The sequence below is a fragment of the Callorhinchus milii genome, unplaced genomic scaffold (assembly GCF_018977255.1).
Source record: "Callorhinchus milii isolate IMCB2004 unplaced genomic scaffold, IMCB_Cmil_1.0 Scaffold1, whole genome shotgun sequence".
Lineage (NCBI taxonomy): Eukaryota > Metazoa > Chordata > Chondrichthyes > Chimaeriformes > Callorhinchidae > Callorhinchus > Callorhinchus milii.
The window spans coordinates 43982969-44008227 of NW_024704742.1; the positions used below are offsets into that span (position 1 = coordinate 43982969).

At 40.1% G+C, this 25259-nt stretch overlaps 2 protein-coding genes across 2 annotated transcripts in view; one reads left to right on the plus strand and one right to left on the minus strand.

Moving 5' to 3' along the window:
- LOC103175834 (protein sel-1 homolog 3) overlaps positions 1-11732 on the minus strand; it is a 39126-nt gene extending 27394 nt beyond the window's left edge. Inside the window, exons 1-5 of the mRNA XM_007889065.2 lie at positions 11420-11732; positions 7624-8185; positions 3779-3905; positions 3208-3329; positions 2798-2913 (exon numbers count right to left, since the gene is read on the minus strand). Coding sequence (XP_007887256.2) covers positions 2798-2913; positions 3208-3329; positions 3779-3905; positions 7624-8185; positions 11420-11506 — 1014 coding nt within the window. The 5' untranslated portion in view covers positions 11507-11732. The remainder of the gene's footprint in view (positions 1-2797; positions 2914-3207; positions 3330-3778; positions 3906-7623; positions 8186-11419) is intronic.
- Positions 11733-14643: 2911 nt separating this feature from the next.
- Positions 14644-19133, plus strand: smim20 (small integral membrane protein 20). Its single transcript, XM_007889066.2, has 3 exons — positions 14644-14773; positions 17950-18006; positions 18774-19133. The coding sequence occupies exons 1-3, from the start codon at positions 14665-14667 to the stop codon at positions 18809-18811; spliced, it is 204 nt and encodes a 67-aa protein (XP_007887257.1). The 5' UTR covers positions 14644-14664; the 3' UTR covers positions 18812-19133.
- Positions 19134-25259: the final 6126 nt, after the last annotated feature.

A 25259-nucleotide genomic window follows, 5' to 3' on the forward strand; every position in this document is an offset into this window, starting at 1 on the left:
TGGGTAGTGACTGTGTATTTTGTAGCCAAACAAGACAGCCAATTCCAATGTCCCATAGACAGCCATGAAGTCAATGGCTAATTTTATCTGGAGGATTGCTGACCAGGATACCAGGAGAAACTCTCTTCCCTTGTTGTGTGACCTTTGACCACAAAGGCTTTCAATACCAGATAAGCTTGATTTTATTTGTGTTAGTATTATTTTAACAGGAGCGATGTGAACCCTAAGTGATGTGAAGTGATGATAAACAATTTACTCCATCGTACATTATATGATTATTACAAGGATTCTCATTCCATTAAGATGAACCTTCTGGTTAGAAGTCACACTTTTATTTCTAACTCCAACTATTCCTGTAGCTCTGTCCTGGAGTCCTGGAGCTCAGTGTTTAGAGCACTCGCCTCGCAAACGAGAGACCTTAGTTCGATTCCCGGCAGGGCGAAATGTTGGGTAAGTTTCTTTACTCCACTAGCCACTGTTTACCTAGCAGCAAGTAGGAACCCGGTTGTTAGTCAATTGGCAGATCGCTTTTCTGGGGATAATAATCCTTCAAAAAGAACAAATATAATTTGGTCACTCAATCCACGACTGTTTGTGGGACACTGATGTGCATAATTGTCTGTCGTGTTTCGCCCACAAATATACAGTCAATTTACTTTACAGTGTATTCTATGAAGTGCTTTGAGATGTCTAGAAGATGTGAAAAGCTCTATTTCAAATACAAGGATTATTATTATTCCCAGTTTTCTAATTTTCGGCTTGGCTGCACTTTACCTACACACTATAACCAGACTCAAATCACCTCCCTCCCATAATATAATAATAAATAACATAACAATAATAATAGTTGCATTTGATAAAGTGGCGAGAACGTCAAACATCTCAAAGATTTTCACAGGTAATTGCAGTCAAGTAGTTACTGTATATTTGTAGGCAAACATCGCAGCCAGTTTGTACACAGCCAGTTCCCGCAAACAGTGAAGTGAATGACTAATTTAAGACTTTTAGCCTGGACCTTTTAAAAAAGTTCCTTCTTCTTTTGAATATTGTCATGGAAACTTTAACATCCATCCAAACAGGGTTCTGCTGTACATACAGGTTGAATATTCTCTATAAAATAGAAGTAATGACAGAACAAATGGATGTAATAATTCAGAATATCATTTCAAATTCAAGATTTCTGTAACTCCATCTCTTGCAATGGCCTAGAATGAGGTTCCTTAAGTGAAATCCAATATCTCCTGTGATTCTGGAACACGTGCTTATACTTATTGTTTTTTTTCATGCCAATTGTTATGCCCAATGGCTTTTACACTCTTTTCTTTTATAATGTTTTTTTTCCCATATACACCAAAGCAAACACTGTCCATATCTTTAACATCTAATAACTCTCTGGAGAACTGCTTTTTCTCAAGGCACTTTTTTTGTTATTTTATACCAACTGTTAAAACTACTGATGGAATACACTTAAGAGGTGTGATGTACCATTTGTCCAAGGAATTTTATACACTCCTACCACAGAATTAATTTGGTGCAATTGAAGTCATGTGGCAAACACGAACGTATGTTTGGTAAGAAATCTGTACTGGAAATGCGTTCATAAAAGTGACAGCGGGAATGAAGACAGACTATCTCGGACATGTAATGTGACCTCTGCAGTGTACCCTGTGTGTATTACACCGACACACAGCAATTCAACTCTGACCAGAGACCTCATCAGAGCCAAGTTCCCATGAGTCTGCATAACTTATTATATTATTATTGTTAATAATTACATGGGATTCCTGCAGGATTTGCACTTCATGGCCCAAGCTTTATAGTCCTGACAACTATTTTTCCAACCAGCAGGGTCAGTGTTTTTCATAACCCAATCTCCTTTCCTTGAAACATTTTTTTGCTAACTTTTTCAATTTGAAAGCTCTTGTTTATTTTCTTCTTCCTACCGCCATTTATCCAGTATACTGTAGTTGCTGGAGCAACATTTTTCGCAAACCTATGTTCAAAGGCTGAAAACTAGTTTTCAAAACTGGTTTCTCAGCCAATGATGACTCGAGATTGACAAAGGCTGTACAACTGCATGAAACAGAAGATGTTTCCTGGTTTACTAACAGGCACAACCACTGCTTTCATAATCCATTCTTTTTCTCTGTCTGATTTTAACAAAGTTAACAACAATGTTTCCAATAAGTTGAACAGGGAAAAACTAAAATTAAACTTAAGAAAACTAAGGCCAGGTGGCAGTCCGGGGCGGCAGGTGGAGAGGAGGTCAGAACGGCAGGAGGGGCAGGTTGCAGAGGCAGGTTGGGGCAGGTCGGGGGGGGGGGGGACAGATCGGGGTGGGGGCAGATCGGGGGGGGCGGCAGGTTGGTGGGGGTGTCAGGTCGGGCGGGGGGGGTGCAGGTCGGCTCATTTTAAACACAACAATTTTGTTAAGAGTTACATCTTTCTGAGTCTGTCCGTTGGCTGCAACATTAACCAAGGCCCTGTCTGCTTATTCAGGTGGACGTTAAAGACTTTGGAATACTACTTGAGCGGAGAGGGAAGTTTTCTCTTGGTAACCTGGCCAACAAATCCCCTGATAAAATAGTCATTAATTTCATGGCCATTTGTGAATCATTGCTGTACCGAATTGGCTGCCATATTTGCCTACAAAATACAGTCACTACACTTTACAGTAAATTCTTTGAAGTGTTTTAAATGTCCTCCCAATGGGAAAGGTGTTGTATCAAATGCAAGGATTATTTAACTGCGTATTTTGCGGTGCATTCGTTGCAGTGTTTTTGAATGTGTAACTTACCTTTCTGCCTCGCAAGGAAAGATCCAAGCGACACCAATGCCTAAATGGCAGCTTGAATTTTGATTTTCCCGCATTATGTTTCCCTGAGGACAGCTTCATCTGAAAGTGTATATTACCTAAAAGGAAATCACCAAAAGATTAGTCTTACTTATTACAGCTTAGCTAAGTTAAAAACGACATTGGTGAAAATGGAGTGTAACATATGGTATTCCTATCAGGATTCCCAAATAATTATTCAGAGTTCCGAGTAATACCTGGCAGTACCTGGATTTGGGCACCCAACACATGAGAAATCTGCCACAACATGATCTACTTTGGGAAAGGAGTTCCAATGGGTTGGGGGAATATTTTTTCCTAGCAATGTTTCAAAGCTACCGGCAAATTTGAACACTCATAAAAGCACTGCTTACCATCTTGGGTTAGAAACAGCAAAGGTGTTCCATAGGTCCGATTTGCATTGATGTAATGGATGATTCCGCACAGATCCTGCTTACACCCACGAAGTACGTAAATCCACATTGAAATAGTAAACCTATCAGACATATCAGAATAAATTAACCTTACCTATAATATACAAGGAGTAGAAACACAACTGATTTAGGCACCGTTGGGACTAAAGTGTAAAACAGTAACACTTATCCAATTAATGAACAATAAAAAACAAGGAAATAAATGTCCACACTGTATCTAATTACTTGCTTTATCATGTGTGTTGCCTGTCGTCCTGAACATTTTTGCTTTCTTGGTATATGTGACTACTCTTCAAAACACTTTGCGAACACTGCAATGCAATCTTTCAATTTTATGAAAACTTTGATCAGATCAGATAATGGATTATTTGAGTGTATTAATAAATAAAGATGGACGTTGAAATTTGTTAGTTCGTTATGTAGGTAAAACAAATATCAGAATTAAAAATTAAATACCACCTGCTGGTAGGGAATATCTAAGAACATATCATTTGGGATTTTTCCATTGTACCTTGGATTATTGGCAGAATGTTTCCTGATAATTTCCAGTTCCATGTTGTCAAATTTGCTCAGTTTTTTTACTACTCCAAAATTTCTACCAGTTGATGCAAACGGGCCACGTAGCAATTGAACAACATCTAGGAAAAATAAACATTTTTAATATTCCCAATGTAAAGATATTTCAATTCCATAATTTGTTACAACAACAACAGCAAGTTGCATTTATATAGCATCCCTCATGCAGGGTAGCGTCCCAGAGTGCTTGATAGTGGCGGAACATTATCTCCGAGCCAAAGAGAGGTGACCGTAAGCACGGTCGAAAAGGAAGCTCTTCAGGCACGACCTGAAGATGGGCAAGGAGGGGGCAAGGCGGAGGGATTGAGGGAGAGTGTTCCAGAGTTTTGGGACATAGTGGTTGAAAACTTGGCCACCAATGGTGGAACGTAGGGTATGAAGGGCAAGCAGGAAGTCAGAGCCAGTCAAGCAGAGGCAGCAGGTAGTGGGTTGGGGAGTAAGCAGGTCAGAGGTGCCACGGCATGAAGGGATTTGAACAGCAGTGTGAAATCGATCTGTTCAGTGATAGGGAGCCAGTAGAGGCTGGCTAGAACTAGAGTGATGGGGTACAGAGTTTAGTGAGGGCAAGTATGCGGGTGGTGGAGTTCTGGATCAATTGGATTTTCTGGATAGTCAAGCTGGGGAGAGCGGCGAGGAGGGCATTTAAGCTGTCAAGGTGGGAGGTGACAGATGCATGAACGAGTGTTTTGTCTACATTTGGAGTAAGGTGCAGTCGGAGAATGCGGTGGAGATGGAGGAAAGCGGTCCTGGTCGGGGACTCGGTGTGGGATAGGAAGGACAACTGTGTGTAGAACCTGACGCCTGAGTTGCACACTTTACAATAAAGCCCTCTTAAAATAAATGTTTTGGCCAAACAACAAGTTGACCTGAAGTTGGATTTAGTATAAATTACTATACTTTAGAACACATTGTCTAACTGATACTAAATGGTAATTGCTTCAATATAACTTTTGGAAGCAGAATTTGCAATAAAACTTTGGAGCACGTCCCAAATCTGAGAAGAACATGTACTTACTAAAGCTGAATCCAGATAAAATCTCCACATCTGATCTCTATTCCTGATCTAGTGCCACTGGCTGGCTGGCACACCAGCAGCAGCTCCCACACAGGTTGCCTATCACTCAACTGTAGCAACTCCTGAAGCTGGAGCAACACAATCAAAAAATAGGCAACCACAACAGACACATGCATCAGCCATTAAAACTAATGTAGGTGTCAGGGCTATCCAGAAGCCTTGCAATGAGCCTCACTCACTACATGCATTGTATTGTACATGCCATTTCCACCTCAAAAATCACAAACATTTGAGAACATGTTGTAACTGGAGAACAATTAATAAACTTTGTATTTGACACAGTGATTTAATACATCAAAGATCTCAAAGATTCTCACAGAATTTTCTGTAAAGTGTAGTGACCGCATTTGTAGGCGAATGCAGCAGCCAATTTGTATGCATCAATGACTCACAAACAACCATGAAGTGAATAGACCATTTTTTCTTATCTGGAGGGGTTATTGGTCAGGATACTGGGCTTTTTTATTCCAATAGCGTCATGGGATCTTTAAAGTCTTTGATGAGGAGGAGGGAGAGGAGGCGACCATCTTTGAAGCTGGCACGGAAGCTGCACCTGTCTTAAAGAGGATTGACCACTCAGCCGCTCCCCCAAGAATATTTCACCCGCCACTTGCACACTAATCGGACCTCAGTTTAAAGTCTTATCTGAATGACAGCACCTCACACAATGTAGCAATCCCCCAGCCCTTTGGAATATCAGCCTCGCCTATGAGCTCAAAGTCCCGATGTGGGGCTTGAACCCACAATGTTTTACATTGAAGGTGAGCCAGGCTCACACCAATTATAATGAAAAATGAAAAAAAACGGAATATCAGCCCGAGGTGCTTTGTAAACAAGTTACTACGACAACGCAAAGAGAATAAGGAACTAGATTATAAAATGAGCATGTACTAAATTGTGCCCAAATGAGACATGACCATAATCAATGTATTTTGCTATTTTAATTTCTTTTTATTATTTAAAAAAATGAGAGTAACATTGTGGGTAAGTATTATTACTGGTTAATACTTACTCACTTACAAAATACTAAGTCACTTTACAGCAAAATTCAGTGAAGCACTTTGAAATGTGCTCCCAGCAGGAAAGGCGCTATATCAAATACAAGGAGTATCAGTATTATTTACTATTTGCTTATTACACTGAATGATGGAAATTGGAAATATCAAGATGTTAAATAAGTCTTTGTAGGCTCTACTGCACTATATTATCCATCAGATTGGCTTTGTTACGATAGCTAATTCTTTGTGGAGATGTGGGAAAAACAAACAGAAAATAAAAGAAGCACCTGACTCATAATCGGTCTCTTAAGAGACAGTAAGTAGTCATTGGCATGGGTGGAACAGTTGTTACGGACTCCAGTACATTTGCTCTATTTAGGTAACTCAATATTTAAGAGCAGACCTACTAAAATAGAGGAAAAGTTTCAAATGTTAAGACCATGTTAACAACAAGACATTACACTGGAGCATGACCATATGGGCCACAGAGCTGACTCTGGTGTGTGTTAGCTTGCCTCACTTGCCACACTATCAACTCTGGGTCACGAGGTTGTGCACTGTCTAGGTTAACTTTCCTATCAGACTTTAGAGACACAGATTAAGGCCCTTGACTATTTAATTGGTAAATTCACAGCTTAAAGTGAATCAAAGCCATACAGAACCTTAATAGATCTCCACTTCATGCTGAGTTAGACAATATCACCTTCAGTATCAGATGTGATGGGTGTACTACAATTTGCCTGTTTACCCTTGGCCTACAAGGGATGGGAAAGGAATCAACAAAGGTTCCTGACTGTCACCCAGTGACTTGGAAAATACATTTGTATAGATGTAGATGAGTACAAGACCAGCTTGGCTGTGCTACTCTCCACAGAAGAATAACCAGCCAGCACTCACTTCTTAGGCTCAAACATGACAAAAATCATTTAAAGTACTGGAGCGTACCCATGGAAGCAGACTCTCAATCCTGAGTCAGAAGGTTATGGGTTTCATCTCCACATTGCAACCTAGGCTGACACTCCAATACAATGCTGGACAACTGCTGCATTGCTGGTAGTGCTGTCCTTCAGTTAAAGCATTAAACTGAGGTCCCATCTATCTGTTCAGGTGGAGTTAAAAATCAATGGCACTATTCAAAAAAGAGAAGAGAGTCCTGCCCAACATCACCCACAAAAATTGGTCATTCACTTCATGGCTGTTTGTGGAACACTGCTGTCTGCAAACTGGCTGCCACTTGAGGCAAGGTGACAGATGAGAGACAACACACCATCCACTCACTTGATCAGCAATGATCATTGCTGAAACTTCTTACAAATCCCATTAATCCCATTGTGTTTTGAACTTAGTTTATAGCTTGGAATAGTTTCAATGGAAAATTCCCAAGCAATTTCATGAATGCTGTGTAAAAGACTGGTTTCCAGCTACAATTTTTCTTTTCCATTCCGTAATTATTTGCAATGATACACTGAATAAAAATGACAGAATCCATGTCTCTTGGCATTTTTTTATTTTGTAAAACCTGAATGCCAAAACAGATGCACATGATTCCTGAATATATATCCACAATAAACATACAATCATAAGAGTAAGAGGTTTCCTACATTTTATAAATGATTTAGATTCAATCACATATTTAGGGATAGACTTAAGATATGTATATATTCATATAATTATTCCAGTTTAGTAAGCTTAATAAAGTGTACATACCACTCTCACGCAAACACTGGGGGATTCGCTTTTCTTTTATCTCCTGTATCTTCTCTGTGTCCCACCGAAGAGATTGCTTGTGATTTTTGTATGGCCTTTCAAAGGGATTGAGTGCCTCCAGTAATTTGTAGGTCCTGGTCACAGCTTGTTCATAAGTAACTGCATCGCTGGTATTATTTGCCCCAATATTTGTGGGTGCAATCCAACCTCTCAATATTACACTGTTTACGACAATAGATTGTTTGGTAAAATAATCAGCTCTGTATAACATAATGCTTGGAAACTTTATCTGCAAAATTCGATTTCTCAAAGTGTGAAGATATTTCTCACATTTCCATCTTCTTTTGTAAACTGGAACCCCAATTTTGACATCGGATGAAACGACAACCTCAACACCAACAGTACTGGGCTCAGAGCACATGTATTCAATTGAAAGTGTATAGTGAGCAACTGCCTTGTTTGTTGCATTAATGAATTGAATGGAATCTTTATAGTTTTCAGCTCCACGTTGTAAAACAGATGTAGTCTGGGATGTATTTGCACCATATAAAGGTGCTGGAACCTGCATTGAAAAATATAATATAAACAAATGACTATTACATTCAGTAAACGAGAAATGATTTTAAATTTGTTTCAACATAACCACATATTTGTTGGTGAGATGATAATAATAATAATCCTTGCATTTGATATAGCGCTTTTCACGTAAAAATCACACGAGGAAATGCTTAAAGCAGACAAATGACAGTCCTGCAGGTGCTGCTGGAGGTACTTCAATTTGACAAACAAATCTGAGGTTTTAGTGCTCTGGGACACTACCCTGAGTGAAGAGCGCCATATAAGTGCAAGTTGTTGTTGTTCACTGGTACACTCATCTCCACATTGTCTTTTCCACAGTATCTACTTGTGTACTGTAAATTCTCAGAGACATTTCTGAGGGTTTCCACTACCACTGCTCAGCGTCAGCTAGTAGACATGTTGAATTGGAGCCTCAGCTGAGCATTCTACTTTTCCTCCCCCTTCTCAGTTGGTACATCATCAGCACTATGTAGATCACAAGTCAGGATTTCCATGTGGATAGAATCCACCTTCGAATGTGGTTGTTAATGAATCCGAAGCCATTCTCCCTGCTAAGCCAAACTCCAAGCCTTCCAAATGCCCCAGATGTAAGATACTATGAATTACTGATTTTTTTTAATACAAACGATTAGAGGTCTGTAAATCATTATAAGATTAAAAAATAAATAAAGCCCACATGGTACAACAATTAGCTGTGTCATGGAGTGGACAGTCTTACTCCACACTGGGATTAAACTAGGTTACCTCAGAGAAACGCAAATGAGAGGCAAAGGATTTTCTTAGCAGAGGGCCAAGGAAATGTAGAAATAAAATATGAATGTAGTCCTACATCTCCTGACATGCGATGGGTATTGGTTTTGAGAAAATAATTATAATCATTTGGTTTTGCAGGATCTAAATATATTTACATCCTGATAACAACACAAAACAACAACAAGATTACATTTGTATAGCGCCTTTCATGTCGGGAGGACGTCCCAAGGTGCTGAACAGTGTACAGCATTCCAGACCCGAGCTGGGGTCAGGGAGGGAGAAGGGAGGGGAAGGGGGGTGACCGATGGCATGGTCAAAGAGGAGGGTTTTGAGGCAGGACTTGAAGGAGGCTAAGGAGGGGGCGAGGCGGAGTGATTGGGGGATGGAGCTACAGAGGTTGGGGGCAGAGTGGCTGAAGGCTCTCCCGCTAATGGTGGGGTGGGTGGGTCGGGAGACGTGAAGCAGGCCGGAGCCGGCTGAGCGGAGGGAGCAGCGGATCGGTAGGGGATTAGGAGGTCGCAGAGGTAGGGTGGGGCGAGGCCATGGAGGGCTTTGTAGGTGAGGACCAGGATCTTGAACTGGATCCTCTGAAGGATAGGGAGCCAATGGAGTTGGGCGAGAATGAGGGAAATGGGGTCACAGAGTTTGGTGCAGGAGAGGACACGGGCTGCAGAGTTCTAGATTATCTGCAGCCTGTGGAGGGAGGAGTTGGGAAGGCCGACAAGCAGGGAGTTTGCATAGTCAAGCCGGGAGGCGATGAAGGCATGAACAAGAGTTTCAGTGGCCTGAGGGGAGAGGTAGTGGCGGAGTGGGACGATGTTACAGAGATGAGGGAAGGCAGAGCGGGTCATGGCTTGGATGTGGGGAAGAAAAAACAGTTGAGGGTCGAACAAGACACCTAGGTTCCTGACTGGCTGGTGAGTTGTAGTGTGCAACCATGGAGGCTGATGCTGCCAGAGCCTGAGGTGCTGAGGCGCTGGCGTGAGCCAATCAGGAGGGCCTCAGTTGTTCACATTCAACTGTAAGAAATTTGCCCTCATCCAGGACTTGATGTCCAACAGGCAGTCTGTCAGGACAGCAGTGGTCCTGGAGTTGAGGGCAAAAATGGCAGTAGAACTGAATTTCAAACTGACAAAACATGTTTTTTTAAAAAGATCCAAACTTTAAATAACTGAAGATAAATCACTAATCCAGATCTGGGTGGAGGTTTGCGAACTCTTCCTCTAAACAGTGAATAGTAAATAAGAGTAAATAAAATAAATAGTTTTGGATCCTCCTCCTCCTCCAGAATACCAAAGCTACAATCTTCCCATTATAGCATCAAGCCATTTCTTAAAAGCATTCTTGTCCCGACCTCAACTCGTCTACCTGGCAATCCATTCCCATTGCTGTTGGGCACCTGAAAGCAATATTTCAGGTTTGAACATCTTATATCACTCCATTAAACAATTTATTCTCTCTCTATGAGGTCCTGTTTCCCCGCCCCAAAAAGTTTTCTTTTGCTACTGAAGATGCATAAATTACACGAATCTCCCTCATCATTCTAACCCCAGGGATCATCCTGATTCCTCTTCTCTGCATCACCTCTATTGCCCAGGTTGCGGCTTAGGACACAGCAACCAAAATGCTTAGCAGTGCTCATAATAATCGGAACAATGTACAGTTTGAGCGTGACTTGTGAAGATCTGAACAACTGATTTGGCAATGCAACAAGCATCCTGTTTGTCTTGTTTATTGCTGGCTCACATTTGGATGTGGTGAGCTATCATGTAACAAATAGCTATGTTTCTTTCAACTTCCCCCTTGGCAAATTCAATCCTATCTGTAGGATGCACACACCCCTTAGCTTCATTTTGAATATGCAGTGCCCTTCACTGACATAAGTTTGTAAAGGTGACTCTCACTCTCACGACTCTCTCTGTATTTTGTCAGCCACCATCTGGAAAGTAGTGGTTGCAGATTAAATGAGGTGATAATGCCTTCCAAAATTTCTGTTTCCCTGCACCAAGTCCATTTCGAATTCAACTTCCAAAAAAAAAAGGAAAGTCCTGTGAGAACCAGTCAAGCAACATCTATAATAATATTACAATAATAAATTGGTCATTTTCAATCTACGACTGTTTGTGGGACATTGCTGTGCGCAATTGGCTGCCGCGTTCACCCACAAATATACAGTCAATTCACTTTACAGTGTGTTCTGTGAAGCGCTTTGGGACGTCCTCCCGACGTGAAAAGCGCTATATCAAATGCAAGGATTATTATTATTATTATCTACATCTCCCCTCCCACCCCACATCCTCCCTTCCCATCCTCCAAACTGGAGGGCTGGAAAACTGAAAGAAAAGTGACAACGCTGTGATAAAAGGAGAGAGAGAGAGAGAGAGAGAGAGTGAGAAAAAGGCAAAAGTTGAATTTAAGTTGGACACCTCTAAAGCCACGTCCTCTGCAAGTCGACATCACTTACCAGCACGAACAGGCACACCAGCCTGAGCAGCCGCCCAACGCTCTCCATCTTCAGGCAGGTGGGCAGCACAGGTGATGTGCACAGCATCCCAGCCCTCAGGGATGGGCATCTTCCATTGGATTGTACCTTTAAGCGATCAATCCCCGCCCAGTGCCGACAGCAACATTTGGGCTTTGGGATTCGATGGGGCAGCTCAGGGTATTGAAAGTCAACCAGTGAATATTCAGGGCTGGGCTCGACCTGATCGGCTCTGGGTGAAGCCCCAGCCTGGACCTCTGATCCAGCACCAGGTCTCCCAGGGAGATGCTGAGGCTCCTGCAGGGTGTGTGTGTGCAGTGTTTGCAGTGCAGTGTGTGTGCAGTGTTTGCTGTGTGTGTGCAGTGTTTGCAGTGTGTGTGTGCTGTGTGTGTGCAGTGTTTGTGGAGAAGGTGGGATTGGGAAGGGCAGGTAGACGTGGAACAACAGCAGATGCTTCCGGGATCCACATGGCCAATGGGGATGGAGACAGCTGCCCCCAGAGCAACCCAGGAAGATCCAGCTTCGAACCACGTCCTTATCCTGGACCCGGTGTCCCCTTCTCCAGGATGGGGGGGGGACCTCAACATAAACAACAGCCGCACAATGCAAACATTGTGTAAAGGGTCTCTTCATTTCCAGTTACAACCACCGATCAACCCTTTTTGTTTTGGTGTGTGTGTGTGTGTGGGGGAGGGGGGGGGATATTTTCTAAGATCAATCGTTCCCCTGGTGGCAAAGGTATAGTGTACCTACTGTGGTGCTGTAGGCAGGTGGCAGTCAATTCAAAGACAGAGGGGGTAGGTAATTCCAGCTGCAAATTCCAGCTTTCTCTCCCTGTCTGAATCAGCCAAATATGTGTTCTTTCCCCCAAACCCCGACTGGCTGGTTACACAGTGCATGTCAACAGCTGCAGATTCTCTTACAGCATAAGAATTATATGAATTCATCACTTTCGTATGCTGTCACTGATTTTTTTCATAATGCTTCAATGGCATGGTATTACCAGTAACAATCTTTGCATTTGATACAGTGCCTTAATCATGTTGTTGAGACGTCTCAAAGTGCTTCACGGAATGTATTGTAAACCAGAACAACTAATTACGTTTGTACAGTGTATATTGCGCACAGCAGAGTCCCACAATCTGTCGTGGATTGATTGACTACTTTTTTTAATATGATGAAATGGTATTGTTATTGGAGTTGGGGTAATGGAGTGGTAAATGGAGTCACATTGCGACTGAGTTGCCTGCAAGGTGACACAATTGGAAGAATTGAATTGGATACTGAGCCAGACAGGACTGCAGGCAATGATCTAGCCTAGCTCCTCTTCAGGACTTGGAGAAGCAAACCATTCACTGGAGGCAGGATTTTTTCCCCTTTGGCATTTGTTAACCCTACAAGACAAAGTCCTAAAGGGTAGCATGGTGCTAGCAGGCAGATTGCCAGATAATACTCACAATTTGTTTAATGACCTGTGCAGTTTTAGCTGTATAGTACCCCACCCGTAACCTCATCAGAACCCTCAATCTACTTTCTGGGGTCTGTGAGCCTTGGGTTTTGCCAACTTGTGCCCAGGACTCTGTGGAATTAGATAAGCAAAGTGTGTCCCTCCAGGGAGGGTGTGCATTCCATTCCATACATTGGGAAATTTCCATGCATAGATGGCATGTATATGTAGAGTTCAGTCTGTTGTAGTGCTGAGCTTCATTTTAATTTTTTCCCAAATTAAATAGTTCTAATGAAACATTAGGTCATTAAACAAATTAAAAATTTGTCTAATTATTCCAGTAGTTATAGTTTATTTGAGGTGATTTTTGTGTTCCACACAGTAAGGAATGTTATGCTGGGAAATGGAATGGTTTCCTATTGGGGCACCAAATGTCAGGATCAAGTTTGACCAGGTCAGTTACAGCATGGTTAGATGCAGAATAAAATCTGTCTTCTCTGCCTTGGAAGAGCATCCCCTATTGTACCAATTCAGCACTTTAATAATATAATCCTTGCATCTGAAGTTGTCTTATCTTGTCAAATCTCTGAAATAGAGTTTTCTATAAAGCATACTGACCATGCATTTTTGTAGGTGAACTTAACAGCCAAACTGCACGTAACAACAAAGTGAATGACCCTTTTTAACCTGGGGCATTGTTAACTAGGTCACCAAGAAAAACTTCTGATCAGTGTCGGTGACTAGAGAAAATTAATTCAAATTAGTTAGTTCAAGTGCAAATGAGGTTACAATTTTTTCGATACACAAATCAGTTAGGTTATGGAATGCCCTGCCAGGAGAAGTGGTTGAAGCAGAATCCGTTTTGGCCTTCAAGATAAATATTTTTAAACAAGAAGATTACATTTGTATAGCACCTTTCACGTCAGTAGGACGTTGAATTTGAAAGATTCAGCTATAGGGGAGAGGACAGGAAAATGGGACTGAAAGGATTGCTCTAAAGGAGCCGACACAGGCATGATGGGCCGATTGGTCTTCTATGCCATAAATTTCTATGGTTCCTTTCACGTCTCAATTAAGATCTTTAACATCACCTGAAATGGCGGACATTCAAGTCCAATTGTTCTTTGTCCTCTCGGAATTGCCAAATTTAGCAGTTTTGTGCTCGGAGGCTGTGTCAGTTAGAAATTGGGTTAAGACTTTACAAATAAATAAATGGAGTGCTAGGAATCAAACTCAGAATAGAATTTCATCACATTGGTATGGCCTGGATTCAACCCTCGAGATAACCTGTCAGTGTTAGCACCCCTCCTTGTTCTTGTAGAACATTTGTGTGAAGAACCTGCTGTAGGAGACTGACTGTCAGTTCAACACAAAGCGAGCCGCATCATTTGCGGCAATTTTCTTGATTTTGAATTGAATTTGTTTGAAAATTACACTGAATCCACTGAATAACTTCAGAGAGAAATCACCAAACTTTAAGGCAAGTCCCTTCCCAAATGTTTACAACCAGAGCAAGTACTCCTGAGAGTGTAATGTGGGCAGCAGTGGCGTTTTCCAGTTGTTGTCCCTGACCCCAAGCTCTTGTTACAAAGTGGTAAGGTTTACACCATGTGGTTGGGTGACTTGTCCAGGTCTTGTGTGAGGACCTTCAGGCTGAGGGTCAATCACGTGACCCGTGCCTACCTGCCAGCATCAAAGATGGCGGCCGCTCCGCTGTCACAGCCGCCGCTGCGCCTGCGCCGCTCCTCCCGCTTGCCCGGTTTCCGGTTCCGGCGCCGCGATGTCGCGGGTTGGGGGTGGGCTGCTGCTGTTCGGGGGCTTCCTGGCGGCCGTCACGGCGGCGCTTTACCCCGTTTACATCCACCCGCTGATGCACATCGAGCAGTACAGTAAGTGAGGGAATACAGCGACCGCCGGGGCCTGGGACACCGACAACTGCTGACGTCACCCTCACCCACTGCTGACCTCACCCACTGATGACCTCATTCACCCACTGATGACCTCACCCACTGATGACCTCACTCACCCACTGCTGACCTCACCCACTGATGACCTCACTCACCCACTGATGACCTCACTCACCCACTGATGACATCACCCACTGCTGACCTCACCCACTGATGACCTCACTCTCACCCGCTGATGACCTCACTCTCACCCGCTGATGACCTCACTCTCACCCGCTGATGACCTCACTCTCACCCGCTGATGACCTCACTCTCACCCGCTGATGACCTCACTCTCACCCGCTGATGACCTCCCTACCTGGTGGTCTCCTTAACTCACTCACTGGTGACCTCACTAACTAACTGACAAACTAACCAGTGACCTCCCTAACTGACCAAGCAGTGACGTTGGTAAGAAACCAGTACCAATGCATTGTTACAGCGCCTTCGTATCGGGAGAATGTCCCGAGGTGTCGGACAGTGAAGAGTTTGCACCAGGGCTGGGGGTTGGCATCCAGAGGGTGGGAGGATGACTGAAGACACTGTCAAAGGGGAAGGTCTTGAGGTGGGCCTTGTAGGAGGCGAGAGGGGGAACGAGTGAGGTGAAGCGTTTCCAGGACTGAGTTCCAGAGAATGGGGGCGGAAAGGCTCGATTGCTGATGGTGGGGCAGGTCAGTGCCCACCGAGGGGAGGGACAGATTGGTCAGGTCAGGTATTAATAGGTCACAATCATGGAGGTGACCAGTGTCGACCTTCCCCCCCCCCCCCTCCCATCTCAGACCCTCAGTAGGTTCTGTGAAAACATTTGAGATGGCCTCAAGTGCCATCATTTTAAAACTGTTATTGTATCCTTGACTCCCAACAGCCTCAGCAATGGCTTTTGCACAACAATAAATGCACTAAGGTTGTTGGCTTTGGTGCAGCATTAGCACAAATCAAGATATGGTACCAATACCACTTGCACATGTTTTATTCCAGGGGCACATTACATCTGGAAAAATCTAAATTTTTCTGCACATAAGAGAATTTCAATCCATTCCATCTACACATCTATCAGGCTGCTTGCAGCTGATTATTGTAAAATAGGATTAGTGAGATGTTAATCATTAGAGAGAGCTTTAAATACTCTTCTGAATTTGATGTTCAGTATGATGAATGCAAAATGCTGCATCTAGCAAGTTAACAATAGGAGGAATGTTTATAGCATGGATGTGATAGAACAGGGGTGTTGAAAAATATCCAGTGGACTTGTCACTACGCATATTCATACAGTGCGAGGCAGCAATAAACAAGGCAAACGGTTTGCCAAATCTACTGAAATCTTCCACGTGGAGAGCATGATAGAAACGCAAATTGTTGTTGTGCAGAGTAGAGCAATTAGATCATTACCATTGTTAAGAGAGATGAGTATGAGGAACAACACGATAAATGAGGACTCCTTTGAAAATAGATGCTTCAGACAGCAACTTACTGTGTGTGTAAAATCTGGAGTTGGATTTGAAACCTTGATGTGCCCGAAAAGCACTTTACACAATAAATTAGTGACTCTCATTGGTAGCTAATTGGTATCAATTGTATCATAAACTACTCACCTTTTCAGAATACAGAAGGTGAATTGGAATGGGGAGGGAAAGTGAGGAGAGGGATATAATCCTATTTATTGATGTTATATTGCTAATTTGAACCATGACTACAAAGTTTAAGTAACGGCCACCTGTACCCATTGTCATGACAATAAAGTGATATTTACATCTTAAGTTTATTTTATTGGCCTGCACAAGTTGGACTATTAAATATTTCCCAAAAAAAACTTCAGTTTCTTTAAAATAAACAATAAAACATATAAATAATTTAAAAGTCTCAATAATGTTAGAATGTTGTAAATATTGTGGTAGTATGTTTCATATATGCAATATATTCAGTAAAAACATCTAATACTCAATAGGGACTAATGTATTCCGTAACTGATTTACAGACAATAATATAATAATAATAACCCTTGCATTTGATATAACGCCTTATCACGTTGTCGGGAGGTCTCAAAGCAATTCACAGAATATGCTATAAAGTGCTTTTGATTGTGTGAATATTTAATATTCTCATATGTAAAATATTGTTTTTTATACAAGTAAGGTACATATTTCATGGTTTAAAATCTGGAATGTTATTTCTCCCATGGGAATTTCAGTGCTGCTGCATTTCTATTGCAGTTGTTGGTGCATGAAGCATCTGCACATCAACTGGTTCAGAAAGGTTGTCAGCCATTCAAGTCAGCCTGGCAACTACTGCTAGCTGAAAATGCATGCATTGTTGAAATGTTAATATAAGAGGGTTTTATTTAATTTATGTAGCTGGATGTTGTAATACAGTAAATTCCTGATAACTCATCACTCCAGAGGGAAAGGGGCTCAGTGACAAGTTATCTGGAGTGGCGAGTTAGGCATGTATATAGATACATAAATGCATCTGGAATATTGACAGCATGATGACTTGAATGTTAGTGACAAGTTAAGCCGGGGTCATTATCAGGAGTTCACTAAGTATTTGCAGTATTTGCAAAAATGATCTGAGAGCTAGCGGCAGCAAATGAAAAGCGTTAACCCTATAAACTCCATTAACAGCAGCAGCATTCCTTTAGTAAATGTGTTTGTGACATGGTGAACTTTTGTAAGATACAGAAACCTCACATAAGCCGAATCAGTTGAAACCATACATTTAATATGACTTATGCAACGTATGAGCTATGTGAAACTTGCACAAGTTATAGGAAATTCAATGGGACATGGGCAGGTGGACGATTTAGCCATTGTACGATATATACAGATCAGACTTATGTGAGTTTTATTGTATTGTAAATAGATTATTTATATAGTTCTTAGAAATATATTATAAATTCATTTCAATTTAAGAATATATGGCATTAGAGATGAATTTGTCGGAAATCTTGCCCAGATATATGATCTGATCTTTGTTTTCATTTCAGTGCTAATGTTAAACTACTTATACCTTTGCATGTCATTTGAAAGTTCTACATATATGGATTTTATTTTTCGAGTACACTTTTGGAAAGAATACAAAATAAATTATATACATCATTTTATACTTTTTTTTAAATGCAGAGCAGCAACAGAAGGTGAATCGAACTGGAATAAATCAAGAAGAAATCCAACCTGGAGGTACAAATGATTAAAGTATTAGTTGTCAATTATAAAATGTTTCTGGCCAAACATTTTTGCGTTTTATAAAGTTACATTTCAGAAATGTGTGCAACATAGATTGCACAAGAGGGGAAGGAGTTCTAGACATTCTTCCAGTGTTTATGTTTCATAAATAAGCTTAATTGCAATTAATTAAATTGAGAATTCTAGTCCAGTACGTCTCACATCAGTGGTAGGAAAATACCGCAGTTGATGATAAGGAAAAATCTGGTAAGCACCTTGAGAAGAATAAATTAATCGGGAGCAGTCGGTAGAGAATTTTGAAGGACAGATCATTTGACTGTCACAAAAAATTGTGTTTTTTTACTTAGCGCATAGATGAGAGAAATGTAGTGGATGTTTTGTATCTGGCATTTCTTAAAATAATATCAAAAATTTAAAAGTCAGGATATTAAAGATGAAATGATCGAGTGGATAGAAAGATGGCTGAGGGACAAAGTGCTGAGAGTGGGAATCAGCCTAGCACAATGTAACTAGTGGTTTGCAGAGGCGGGCGCAGAAACCATTTGCAGAGACAAATGATGGTGTTGGGTCGTCGGACTTGAGTCAAGAAAGTGCAGCCCATTGAGGTGGATCAGGGAGGAAAAGCAAACAGGACAGACTAAATGTAGATGCTTTGCTGAAATCATCTTTATCACAATGAACCACAATATGTGTGGGTGTAGCATGAAACAATACAAATGTGATTTTCAACATCTTGATGCACTTCTCTGTTTCATTTCAAGGAATGAAAGTCTGGTCTGACCCGTTTATTAAGAAGTAGAGTCACTATCAGCTTTTCTTTATAACGAAGAAATGGTTCAGAGCTGGTATATTTGCTGTGTTCCTGTACCAAATCATCTGAGATCATCTTATGCGGAGGCAGAGAAAATTGCTGTTGGCTGCAAAATAAGTACTTTATAGCGTCTAAAAACAGAAGCAATAGTATGTTCAGAAAATTTCGTTCTACAGTGTATTTTGCTGTTAATTTTAATGCCCTGTGATAACTGTTAAATAACGTCTTTCATTATGACTTGTAGCAGATAAATAAAAATTGTTTCTATGTGAGTAAAAGTGAATGGAAAACATTAAAGTTTGAAATCAAATATTCTGTCATGGAATGAATTCTATTTCAGTAGTGTGTGGTTATCCAATACCAGTAAGGCCACCAATTTGTTTTGTGTTTTTGGTTGTACAGCATTGTACAACACTGCAAATGTGAAATCATATTTTTTATGTTAAATTTTTTTATCTCAAAATGTAATATATGAAAAAATAATTATTTCTAGAACATATGGTAAAGTAATCATCCCTTATCTTGTTGAATAAGTAGAAACTTAATATGACAAATGCTAGGACAAGACTAAGGGTTTGGAAAGATTCAAATATTCCAGTACTGGAGGCACACAAACAAAGGCTTCATTTAATATGAAATGAATTGGAAAGACATGATCGATATGTAAAAGTCTCACCCCATTATCTTGTAATGTGCTTTTTAAAGTTTCAAACCAACATATTTTTAGAAATTGAAAATAACAATGCATTGAAAATCAATGTATAACAACAACAGCAACAACTTGCATTATATAGTGCCCTTCACGCCTGACGGCATCTCAGAGAGCTTGACCTTAAGTTGATCTTAATATTCCATTCAGTTAAGGTAAAATTACAAATTAAAATTTGCATGATGTGTTAAATGACACTCAATGCAACTGGAGGGCGTTTCAATACCTGACAGTGGAACATTGCTTTGCTAGCATTTGCCTACACATTCACAGTCAGCACACTTTTAAGTGCTTGGAGTCATTTTCATGTGATAAAGCACTTTATCAAATACAAGGATGATAACGATGAACACAATATGGACTTTCCTATATATCACTTACAGAAATGTGTCTCAGGTTGGACACAGACAGAAAAACTGAAATAATATGAATTTATACTGGTCATTTTGTACTCTATTCCAACATGTCAGCCTGACTTAGTTGTTTGCATTCTCGCCTATGAATCAGAAGGTTCTGGGTTCATATTCATAGCTTACACTCCAATTTAATGCTGGGATGCTTTACATTGTCGGAAGTGCCTTTGGATTACCTGTTAAACTGAGACCTGTCTGCCTGCTCAGGTGAACATTAAACATCTCATGGCACCAATCAAAAAGAGAAGGGAGTTTCTCCTGATATCGTGCCCAACAATTCCCCCCAGGTAAATTTGGGCATTCACTTCATGGGACAATGTATCCTCTCTCCTGTATGCAAAAATGGGCTGCTGTGTTCATCTATAAAATAACCTGTCACTTCAGAATTGCAGAGTCCTGTAGAGTTTGGTAAGAGCCCTTGCAAGCAAAAGGACTTTGGTTCGCTTCCTGGGCAGGGCGAAATGTTAGGCAAGTTTCCTTACTCCACATATCTTTATTGACCTAGCATTAAGTAGGAACCCAATTGTTAGTCGATCGCTTACCCAGGGTAATAATCACTTCAAAAAAATAATAAAAAGCAAATAATAATTCGGTCACTCAATCAATGACTATTTATGGGACATTGCTAAGTGTAATTGGCTCCTATCTTTCGCCCACAAAATAAACAGTCACTACACTTTACAGTATATTCTGAAGTGCTTTGAGGCATCTCGAAGATGTGATAAAGCGCTATATCAAATGCAACGATTATTATTATAAATCCTGCAAAGCTCTTGGGGACATTCTCCTGACGTTAAAAGTGCAATACCAAATGCTAGGATTATTGATATGTATTTCTTAATTGATATATTTTGTGAGCCTATTTGTTGAATAATAAATATGTAATCTTAACACAGTTACCAGATTGCATTTGTTTATTTTCTCAGTAAAACATATAAAATGCAATATTTACAGCATGAAAACACGCCATTCTGCCCAAATAGTCTGTACCGGAGTTTATACTCCATTTGAGTCTCCATCCACTCCTTATTCCCTCCAATACCCTTCTACTCTGATTTATGCTAAACTTATTGAACCCTTTTATAATTTTAAACATCTCTATTAGGTTTCCCCCCCTAAATATCTCTTTCCTAGTGAAAAAAGACCTAATCTATCCAGTCTATCCTCATAACCAGCTAGTAAACATACATTATACTCGTTCCATCGCTGCTACTGTATATCTTTGTGATGACTCCAAATGTAATTCAAATAAAGTTTTTACACAAATTCAGAATTACCTTTCACTTTTATATTCTATCGCTCTGGATATGGCCCAAGATTTAATGGAGGTTTTTATGGATTAATCCTCAGTCTTCCCTCATTTCCTTCAGGTTCATCTCAAGATCTAGAATTGTTCCTGGTAGACTTGAAGAGGATATTTAAAGAAACTTTCTGATACAGATGCATTCAAACTTTGTCACAACTGACTATTGAGGCTGAGAGCATAGCATTTAAAAGTAGCCAATTTTAATTTGGGTCGAGTTTGGATGAGGAAGGAATCGAAACCAGGATAATGGGGAGAAACTCCACAATTCTTTAAAGTTTTGCAAGCGGAAGTGCAAAATACATCGAATTATAAACATTTATTTTGATGCTGAGGATCTCCATTTCTATGGTGTTCATGCAGTAAGTAATAGTTGAGGACTTTCTACACCCTCAAAGTATTTTTTTCTTGTACTGTCAGCAACAACAACAACTTGCATTTACATAGTGGCCCTCATGCAGGGTAGTGTCCCAGAGTGTTGCCAAAGCGATTTTCTCTATGATAACAGAAAAGGGTAAATTGCAGCAGTAGAATCATCCTTAAAGTCATGAAACATAAAGCAGACATAAAAGGAGGATAAGCTGGAAATAAATACCGTAAACACTGTTTAGGGTTCAGGCACTGAGATTAGATAGCAATGTATTCAGCTGTACTACACAATGACTATTTAGTGGAAAGCAATGAGCAGAGATGCACTTGGAAGTAACTGATGGGAGACAACTGGTAAGCAGTGTTCCGTCAACATGCGCTGAATGGAAATGTACTTGAGGTGTGAGAACCGGAGAGTTAGGTCTTAGGTTGTTAAAGTAAAAGCAATACAGCCACAACAACAACAACTTGCATTTATATAGCACCCTTCACACCGGATGGCGTCTCAGGTGATTAAAGGCTAATGTAAGGGCTGATGTACAAGTCAATCTGTGTATCGAGCTTTGGTGAGACCCAGTCTGGAGTCCTGACCTCCCTATCACAGAAAAATTCAGTTATTAGAAGATAAGCAATTAGATTAATTTAAAATTTTAATTTGTAGACACTTTTTTAAAAAAACAGACTGAGAAAGGTCTTGAAAAGAGTTGTTTTAAATTAGAAAAGATTTGGGAAATATGGATGTGGGTAAACTTTTCCATTCTGTATAACATTTAAACACAACTTCCAAATAAGGACAATGAAAGTGAATAGGAAATGCAAGAGGAATTTTTTTTCTAAGAGGGTGTTAGACATGTGTAAACAAAAGATCAGCAAAGGTGGTGGAACAAGGAACTAAAAGGTTTCAAAAAGGAACCAAGCAAGTTCCTAGAAATTATAGAGATTTTAGTTTTTTAGGATATTAGTGAGGTAGACAACATGGTCAAATGGTCTACTCTAGCTTGAAAGTGTTACTATGTAAGAGCTTCCTGTTTTCAGCTAATAAAATAGTATTTGGGTTCAGTTCTTAATATCTCAAATAAGGATTAACTTCAAAACAGTTTCTCAATGCAAATTGATCTAAATTGAGCCTGGTTAGGTTTCAGGCAACAAGTTTATCTGTTTCACGTGAGAATAAATTACAAGAAGGTGATAGGATGTGGTTAACCTGCACAAATGTATTGTTAAGGTCAGATTACAAACATTTATTTTGATGCTGATGTTCCCTGTTTCTATGGCGTGGTGTTCATGCAATAATATTTGAGGCCCTTCCATATCCTCAGAGTATTTTTTTCTTGTACTGTCAACAACAAGAAGTATTTATACAGCGCCCCTTGCACCAAGTAGTGTCCCAGAGCGCTGTCAAAGCATATTATTTTCGCTGTAATAATACAAAAGGTTAAACTGTGCAGCACGAGAACCATTCTTTTCATTATGGCTTTGGCTTACAGGATTGAGGACATTTCTGTTGAGTACACAGGTAACCACACACTGGGGAATCAATCCTTCCACTTTCTGCTCTGTTTGACTTGATGCTGCACCTTTGTGTGTAGAGGAACCACCTAGTGCAGCTCTAAACCATACACACCAGAAGGTACAGGATGGGTCATCAAGAAGCGACGCATGGGAGTGTCAGAATAGACTATATGAGTTTCAAGTCCCTACACAGGGCTTAAACCCACAACTTTCTGATTCAGAGAGTGCTACTACCTGAGCAGGCTGACATACCAAGTATTGCTGAAAGACATTAAGATTGAAACTGTGAGCAATCAAAGTATTGTGTGTTCATGGACACTCCCATGCGTCGCTTCTTGATGACCCATCCTGCTACCTTCTGGTGTGTATGGTTTAGTGCTGCACCAGGTGGTTCCTCTACACACAAAGGTGCAGCATCAAGTCAAACAAGTCCATAGGAATGGTACTGAATCTTATCTGATTGGACAGTGCTTCTTGCTGCTTAAGATTAGGTATCAGTAGTAATGATATATTTATTACCATTCAACTAAATCGCCATCATGCTTGTGATTTACCTGAACCAGAAAATCTAGCTTTTATCCCAGTTTAGTTTCTAAATATAAGTACTTTTACTGCCCTCTAGTGCGCAATCCCAAACATTTTTTTTAAACTTCCATTCGTGATTATTAAAAAATATTTTGGATGTAATATTTATTTCATATTTTCTATTCACTAACCAAAATATGCAACATTTAAATGCATTTACAAAGTGACCGGATTGAAATCTCACAAAAATCATTAATAGTATTATTTTGCATGATTGGTCCAAATAATATTTTTATTGTATGTTGTTGTCACTATAAGTGCATAATACTTTAATGTGTATTGCCCTTTCAATACATAAATTATTATTATTATTTATTATCATAAGACACTTAGAATCACATAAATTAATGCACTGGAGGTCATTTGGCTCATCAAACTTATGCTCGCTCCTCCACTGAATCTATCTGCTCCAGTCCCATTCTCTGATCTGTCCATGTACACTTTTATATTCTTCTTTAAGTGTTTATCCAATTCCCTTTTAAATCCTGTTATGGTCTCAGACTCAATATTCACTTGTGCCAAAATATCATAATCTGTTCATTTGATGTAAAGCCTATCATGTCAAAATGTCTCTGTCTCAAATTTTGCAAAAATCTCTGAAATTAAATCTTCTAACATTCCCCTTAACTCTTCCAAAGACAGTCCAAAGTATATGCATCCCACATCCCATTTGCCTTTTACCAATCCGCAGGAATAATCTTAATTCATTCTAAAGCTTTTAACAATTTGGAAAATCTCTGTTGGATTTTTTCTGAATTTTCTCTGTTCCAGTGAGAAGGTAAATATATGAATGTTTTTGTCTAGGCTTTATGAATTGCAGAGTTTTTTTTACATTTTAAAGCATTTGTATGTTACCTTAACATCAGCGAAGAACTGTAAGAACATAAAATTATTTCTGTCTTTCTTATTTGAAAACAGATTTTTTTGTGTTCATTCAGATAAGGGATGTTAATACTATAGAAATGCAATTCTTTCCGATTTCGAACATCATTGTAAGGATTAATCACTTCAGGTTGGGTTAGTTCTAACACAGTAAGACAAAGAGAAAAGGTCCTCTACTTTATCCAACAATGCATCTCAGACCCAAGCTCAGACATTCTACTGCATTCATGCAACATTTCCAATACTCCTTGAGGCTTCTCGGAGTGAGATTGCCAAATTAATATTACATTTTAGGAGGTGAAGGTCATCAGAAGGTGAGGGTTATTGTTGGGTTATGGAAAAAGTAGGTAGTGGCTGAAAGGTGCTAACAATTATTCCTAGCAATATTGTGTGTGTTCATAATGTAAATTGAGTTTAAATGTCTGTAAACCTGCATAAGATTCTGGAAAATAATTGGAAACAGATCACTTACATTCCTAATGTGAAGCAAAAGTCCATAGTTTAATAGAAAATCACTTTTTCCAATCCATAAGGAACTACTACTACTCCTTGGCAGCGAGGAAAGCTGTTTGTTTATGTCTGGACAGAATTAAAATCTCCCCCATTGTGCTTTTTTACTACTTGAACAACATTTGATAATTCTTTAATTATAAACAAGCACTA